Source organism: Salminus brasiliensis, chromosome 18 (assembly GCF_030463535.1).
Source record: "Salminus brasiliensis chromosome 18, fSalBra1.hap2, whole genome shotgun sequence".
NCBI classification, from domain to species: Eukaryota; Metazoa; Chordata; class Actinopteri; order Characiformes; family Bryconidae; genus Salminus; species Salminus brasiliensis.
Genome location: NC_132895.1, coordinates 11816808 through 11824911, shown reverse-complemented (window position 1 = coordinate 11824911; position 8104 = coordinate 11816808). Strand labels below are relative to the sequence as shown.

The 8104-nt window shown below is 39.2% G+C and overlaps 1 protein-coding gene across 1 annotated transcript; it reads left to right on the top strand.

The window, feature by feature from the left end:
- Positions 1-3769: 3769 nt before the first annotated feature.
- snrpd3l (small nuclear ribonucleoprotein D3 polypeptide, like) lies at positions 3770-7240 on the top strand. The gene is made up of 4 exons (XM_072662089.1): positions 3770-3849; positions 5150-5286; positions 5629-5821; positions 6993-7240. The coding sequence occupies exons 2-4, from the start codon at positions 5161-5163 to the stop codon at positions 7058-7060; spliced, it is 387 nt and encodes a 128-aa protein (XP_072518190.1). The 5' UTR covers positions 3770-3849; positions 5150-5160; the 3' UTR covers positions 7061-7240.
- Positions 7241-8104: the final 864 nt, after the last annotated feature.

The following is an 8104-nucleotide window of genomic DNA, read 5'->3' as shown; positions in this document are numbered from 1 at the left end:
TGGCTGCTGATCCGCTGCTTTTGAGGTGGACTGGCTGGAGAAATGCCTTTCCTCTCCTGATGCTGTTGTTGAGGAGAGCAGGCTTTCCTACATTTGAGCCCCTTTCTGACATCTCTTTATTCCTTTAGAGGGGCTGCTTTATCTTTAGGACTGGTGTGTGTAGAAGACCTCTGTTTTGATATGCTGTTTTGACTTGGCACTATGCCACATTCAATAGGTTCTGACTGAAATTCTCACTAACTGATCTTTTTAAATGGCCAAATAGGCGGAAACGTTTGGCCTATGTGCCGTCACAACAGATCTGACCATGGACTGGCATGGACTTTACCAAACCTCTGTAGGTGTCCTGTGGTGTCAAGATGTTAGCAGCAGATCCTTGTAAAGTTGTGAGGTGGGGTCTCCATGCATCATATCAGTGAGCCTTAGGCGCCTATGACCGGTTGTCCTTTCTTGGATCACTTTGATCACCAGAAAACCCCCACAAGACCTGCCTGATGTTTTGGAGATGTCCTGACCCACTCGTCCAGCCATGACAGTTTGGCTCATGTGAATGTGTCTCAGATACTCCATGTGTCCCGCTTTAAACACATCACCTTCAAGAACTGACTGCTCGCTTGCTGCCTAATATATCCCACCCTTTGACAGATGCCACTGTAGACAAAGATAATCAATGTTTTTCACTTTGCCTGTCAGTGGTACTAATGCTATGGCTTTTCGGTGTATATTGTCACTGGTCTGCAAAGACCTTTCTCTTGGACTATTCATCATTAAATCTTGACACAACATAAATAATTGTGTAAAAAACAAAAATGGAGATACAAGGTTTATGCATGACAGACAAAACTAAGCCCATTTGTCCTTGCAGAACTGCTTTATTTCAGATGGACTGCTTGTTTAAGGCCCTGTCTCTGCCTCTGAATTGGATTCAAGTCTGGGCATTACGTTTATTTCTTCTCAGCCAATGTGGCTTTACTTTCCTATGTTGGGTCATTGTCTTGCTACATAACCCATTTAGCTCAAGAGCAGATGAACAGTTTAACTTATGGTTTCTTCAATAATAAAAAAGGTGTTCAGATCAAGAAGCAGCAAAACCTACTCACACCACCAAGTAACACCACCATGTTTAAATGTTGGTCTGGTGTTTTTAAAGGCAGTGTGAGCTGTAAGACCAATATAAAGGGACTCAATACATGATATCATGCCAAAACGCTTATATTTTATTTTGAGCAATTTTGTTGTTTTGCTGCATAACTCTGACACTGATTTCTGGAAAAATAAAGAACTTATCCCCCCCCCCCCCACACACACACACACACACACCCCTATTCAAACTCTATTGAAACTTAATACTGATTTTCACATGGTGTCCCTAATCATGCTTACTCAGAGGTGTAAGAGGGAAATAATGAGGTTCTTATTTTTTTAAACGTTTTACTATAAAAAGACATGTGCGTCATACGCCGATCAGTTTTCTATCAGTTCCTTGTCAGCAACATGGGATAATGTGCCTACGTCTGCAGTAGTGTAGGATTTCCTACATCCTTGACTGCTTTATCAGACACAGACATAACAACACAGCTTAAAAGCAACAATTAAAGAACAGTAATTTCCCGCAGACTAGCCCACATCTCCCAAGGTTCATTAATTTATCCATTGTGTATCATTAGAATCTCAAGCAGGCATCCATTCTGCTTTACTACTCAGCTTTTGGAATGGTGCAGCAGGTCTATTGTACAGATTTAGGTTTGTTTTGACTGAGTGACTGAGTCTATGTGTTGTAAAAAAGTTAAATTAAGATTTCTTTGCTTGAATTAATTATTTGTGTATAGATTTATAATATTTTGTAAATTTCAGAAATGTGCAAGTGTTTGCTGTGCCACATTTGTTGCTGTTTTGCTTCTTTGCTTTAGCACATTGGACTTTCGCATATATTCACTCATTTCTAGTAATTGCTGAGTGTGGTATGGCTGCTATTCAGTGCTGGGTGCTGGTGCTGATTGTACCTATACATTTCTCAGATTTTTCAGATATGTCATGTCCTATACAGTCAGTCTAGCAATTTTATTTCTACAGAAGAGTATAGCAGGATGTATCACACATCCAAAAAACGATGGGAATGGTATGTAAGGAGTATGTTTTTTTTCTGTACATGTTTCCTGATTATGTTTTTATGTCCTCTATCTTGTCTACAGTAAGTATAATGGATGATCTGCAGGGGTCAGGTCAGGTGATTGATTCAGCCAGTCAACAGTATTCAGTTTTCTGGCCTTCAAAAATGCCATGGTTGCTTCTGGGTCATTGCCCTGCTACATGATAAAGTGCTCCTTACTGAATTTAAGAGGAATTTGGTTGCTTCTGTGAACTTCAGAATTTGCTCAGCTGCTTCCACTGGCTTTTACTGCCTCGCTGAAAAATCCAGATCAAGACCAAGCTGGTCTTTGATGGTCAAAGTAGATGAAAAGCTGGTCAGCCAGGTGAAAACATACCCTATGATGGTAAGACAACTGGTAAACCAGCTGTGTATGCTGCCTTTGATTTTGGTCATGCTGTTCGACGAGGTTAGTGAATTTGACACCCCCCTATTCAAACTCTATTGAAACTTAATACTGATTTTCACATGGTGTCCCTAATCATGCTTACTCAGAGGTGTAAGAGGGAAATAATGAGGTTCTTATTTTTTTAAACGTTTTACTATAAAAAGACATGTGCGTCATACGCCGATCAGTTTTCTATCAGTTCCTTGTCAGCAACATGGGATAATGTGCCTACGTCTGCAGTAGTGTAGGATTTCCTACATCCTTGACTGCTTTATCAGACACAGACATAACAACACAGTGATAATATATATATATATATATATATATATATATATATGTGTGTGTGTGGTCTTACAACTCTTACTCTGTTGATTTTTTTCATTTAGCTTTAGTCTTGTGTTGTCTTTATTTGCTATGTCTATTTTGGCTGTTATGCTGTTTCTTGTTGAATTTGACATTGTGAAAATCTCTTGTGCAAATTACACCGGAGATTCTGCATTGACCTGAAGCAGAAGCTTACATTGGCCTTTACGTGTGGACGGGGCCTACGTACACGTTAATCCCTTAATAAGAAGTAGGGGTAATGAAACCAATACTAAAGTATCAGTACTCCCTGACATTTGTTTTTAAGAAATCCTTACATGAATGGAATTTTCTTTAAACAGTAACTGAATAATTTGATTAAATGGAAAAATAAATGCTGTTATATATATATATATATATATATTTACCGTCTCTCTCTCTCTCACCCAAACAAACAGACTCAGATGCTCTAATGGCCTATTATAAGTGGTTATTTCACTCTACAGTTTTCAGAATGGTTTTCATGAGTCCATGTTTACTGTTATTAATATAATATTTATGACAGTAAGTGGAAAAATACAAGCATTTACAGTTTTTACTATGTACTATGTCCACATTTACTTTTATTACTGGTATATTAACAACAGTAAATAAAACAACATTATTGGTTTTCTCAAGGGATTTCCTGCATGAAGTAGAAAAGTATCAGAATTGATCTTCTACAAATATCAGCCGTAGCCATTAGCCTACTCGTCGCGGTCTGGAAACAGAAATTAGTGGCATTTTATTGTAAGTAATTAAGCAGCGCCCCCTGCTGCTGATGGAGCAGAAGTATTAGCCACGCTACACTCAGACAGTCGCTCTTCACTACAACTCCCATGATGCAGCGCTGAAGTGGCCGGATGTGAGGGAGCCTATTTGAAGTGCATTGTGGGAGCGGGAAAACGCTGCACGGACGCACGCTTCTGGAGAGCGGGTACAAAGACTTCTTCCCCACAGCCATTAAAAGGTACGGAGTCCTCGCTATACTGCTCTTAATCCTCCTGTTTATGCTGTTTTAGTGAAGCTGGTGAGTTAGTGTAGCCTTTAAAGGTTTTCTGAGGAAACGCGGAGCTGCTCGTTTTCTTATCTTCCTGTTTCTGTTAGCATATGTTGGCTAGCTAGCAAGCTAACGTTACTCACTAAGCTATGCGGCTAGCTAAGCTGCTCCCTAAACCTAAACGCTGGACTTTTCTCTGAAAGCTCTTTGTCCCTTTTAGACCTGTAAACCTGCCATTACTGACTGATTTAGTTCATTTGCCTCTTCGGTCTGTATGTTGTGTAGTTAAAGCTGTAGCTGCTAGCTTAGCTTAGCTTAGCTGCTAGCTAAATGATCCAGAGCTCCTCCCAGACGAAGCCGAGCGCTGTTCCCTCTAATAGTCCACAACACATTACAATCAGAGGCCGGGTTCACAGTCTGCCCTAAGGAGTAACTTTCTCTTAATCTTAGCTAAACATCAAGACCTTAAGATTTATTGCTCTTTAAATATTGGTCCATCAAGTCTCCAGAACACGTAGTTCTTTAAAAGTTGACTATTTGATTACCTCCTCGATTATAGATACAGATTATATCTGTATAAATATCTATATAAATATCTATATAAATAACATCTTGCAAGTATGACCATTCACCTGGAATGTAGCTAATGATCACAGCAGGTTTTATTTTGCCTGCTTGTTTATTTATCTGCTGTTCTGTGATTATGTATTGAATGTTTAACAATTATTGAAGAAGTAATTACAACATGGATGTAGCAAAGCTCTCAAACTACAATGAGTTTATGACTTTAAAAGGTTAAATGCATTTCTTAAGTTATTTTTTTAGACACTATTGTGCTTTTCTTATATAGCTAGCTGTTTGATGAGCTTATGCAGCTCAACACCACATTTTACCTTAGTTAAATCTGTGCAAAACCAAGTTGTCTTTACTTGTGTTTAAGTTGAGAAATTGACTTATTTCTTTCCAAAAGACACTTTTGGGGATGCAGTTTCAGGATTCCTCAGTGATTTAATAAACTAGTTTGTTAAATAATATTGATCCTTGAAGGAATGGTTTGGAATCATCCCTAAAGGTAGTCTAATCAGCCAAAACATCCAGTGTCTAAAGGTATGATGCTATTGTGGCTTCTTATCTGTGCTGAAAAAGTCCATCATGTTCTCCTGGGCTGTATTTGGGGTGAAGTTTCATTAGTGAACCATAGAGACACTTGGAAAAGCAGAGCAATGTTAGGGATCTGGTTTGTGGTTAACCCTCGTTCTCTTTGCTGCAGAAACCTGAATCATGTCGATTGGCGTTCCTATCAAAGTGCTCCATGAAGCAGAGGGCCACATTGTGACTTGTGAAACCAATACTGGTGAGGTGTACAGGGGGAAGCTGATAGAAGCTGAGGATAACATGAACTGCCAGGTAATGTATAAACTGCCTTTGGCTGCTTTGTATGTGATTAAATACAGGCTGTTTTTCCAGTGTCTTGGGTACACAGCCTTTTCCTTGAGCCCATTGTCTGTTTTTTATGGCCCACCTTTTGATGCTTGAAGTTGTTAATAGAAAGAGACCAGTACTGACTCATCTGTAAACCCATTAAACTTGTATGATGGCTGCATGTGATTAAATGCTACATGCCTACAGAATGTGTGCATAAATTTACTAGTAACTTGGTTTCCAGTTTTAGTTCGCTCTGGATTTGAAACGTGGTGATGAATGTAATGCTTGATGAATTAACCAATACTAATACTGTTACTTTTTTAGATGTCAAACATTACTGTGACGTACCGGGATGGCAGAGTGTCCCAGCTGGAACAAGTCTACATTCGTGGCAGCAAAATTCGCTTTCTCATCCTACCGGATATGTTGAAAAACGCTCCCATGTTGAAGAGCATGAAAAATAAAAATCAAGGAGCTGGAGCTGGAAGGGGCAAGGCAGCTATTCTTAAAGCACAAGGTACGTTGTCACCTTTAATCAAACTAATGCATACATTTTATATAAATATAATTATATAGGTGGGAAAATGTTTTCGACAATTTAACTGAAGCTCTCATTCATTTATATAGATGCATGAAATGCTAGCCCGCAAGTCACAATATACATGTAACTTGCACTTTAATGTGCCAAACCAGTTGCCGTTTAAAATAACGCCTTTTGGATCAAAACGTGGCAAATTGATTGTTCACTTCTATTACTGTGTGTCTGCTTGCATGCCTACTTTCAGACAGGGAGGCTTGAATGTATCTCTGAGTAAAATAAGCAAATACAGAATTGCTTATTGTTTTCTCCTGCCTGCATTTTTTGCACAAATGACTAGTAGCTACTAGGCATTAAAGAAATATTTTACTGCCAACATGATCTGTCTGCCATGTCTGCTTTATTTGGTCGACTGTTTCAGTGCTTCTCTTTACTAAAAAAAAAAAAGAATACAGGAAAGCTGCTGGCCTGTGTAAAAACCTGCAACAGAGGCAGCTGCTAGATTTCAGTCAGTTTGTTAATGTTATTAAAATTCATCTGTATACAAATTAAGTTATATTTGGCTGTAAATCTGTTGTGCTGTTCTTAGGAGATTTTCTTTTAATTGAATAAGATGCCTTACCAGCATATGGGTGTGGGAGTTGTCAAAAGCTCTGACTGACCATGCACACATACAGGAAACCCTAGGGAAAGTGAATGGAACTAGATTTTTCTTCCTTTGGTACTCCTACAACTTTGTTGTAAACAGATTTGGTAAGGCATTCACTCATGCCTGTTTCATCCTATGATTAATTCTGTGTATTGAACAGAGTAAAGTAAAGAACAGTTTCTACGCTCCACATCTCAGTGCTGCAGGGATTTATACCACTGTCAGATGCCAGTCATTGGGCATTGTGACCATTAGACTCCCGAGTGTTTTCCCCAGAGCATCCGATTCAGATTAAACAAGCTGCGTGTTGGTTGGTAATGCTAATAATTTGTCAACTAGGCAACACTTGGTGTTTTCAGTGGCACAATAATTTATCCAATTCAGTGTGAACTGCAGGTATTGAGTGTTTATGTAGTATTAATGTAGTGTTTCTTTTTCCTCAGCAGTGTTTATTGTATACAAACTCATGAGTAACCAATAATTCTCCTTTTGTTCCTACAGTTGCTGCGAGAGGTCGGGGCCGGGGAGGGCCAGGAGCAAGAGGAAATATTTTCCAGAAAAGGCGGTAGTTCAGATCCCAGTAGCTTCAGTCTGTACAGTTTCCTGTTCAACTCTTATGTTGAGAGCTTGCTTAGATTGTAACCCATATTGATTTCACCAAGTGTGTTTTTTAATGAGGTTGTTTGAGTTTTTTTTTTCTTCCCCCCTCCCCTTTTCATTTTGTTGTAATAAATGGATCTCTTTACAAATCTGTGACTCATTTGGTTTCACATAATACAATCACCAAATAAGACATCATCTGAATTTCACACTTATAGACACATTTGTATGACAATTTAGTTTCAGTCTGTGGAACTTGTGTGCAGAATGAACAGTAGTTTGAGAGTGCCCTGAAGCCTGGCATCAGGTTAGGATTAGCTAAAGTTTAATAAGGGTTTCACAGTATGTTTTGGTCCATTTTGAAGTTTTGCAAAGGTTTCCCAGAGTAAATACTACACTCTTTTTGTTCTGAGCTCTTTATTTGGTGTAGTGCAGGGGGTCCCCAGTCTCTCAAAGTTTTGTTACCCTTTTACTTACTTTAAAGGGTCCAGAAGCTCTTTGGAAACCTAGCTAGACACTAGTGTGTAACATTAGTACGCTGCTGTGATCAATGTAGATTTTGCACCGTTTGTACATTTTTGACTCTGTAGGAGTTTACTGCACAAATCCTGTATTGTTGCTTTCTAGTGTGGAAAATGCTGCTTTCTGCCCCCTGGTTGTACAGGGCCGTCCTGCCTCCACTTGTTTAGTTAAGTGATTACTTCAATGATGTGTACTTCTGTTTGGTTGGAAGGAACCTGCGCCTACGCCATGGGGATAGGGTTGGAGCCCCTTGGTGTAGAGCCTGTACAGTAGGCCTGTGGGTAGATTCAATACATTTCTATAGCTTCACTCATTTACAAAAGTAGGTCTATAAGAGGACATGTTTGGCCCCTTTATTTTTCAGTGCTGTTAAACTAAAGCGATTTATGTAGTTCTGAACATGAGGGATTCAAATGAGGGTGTGCATATGGACTCCACCATGTTAAGGGGTTAACCCAGAAAGGGATTTCCCATTTTAAGGTCCTCTACTG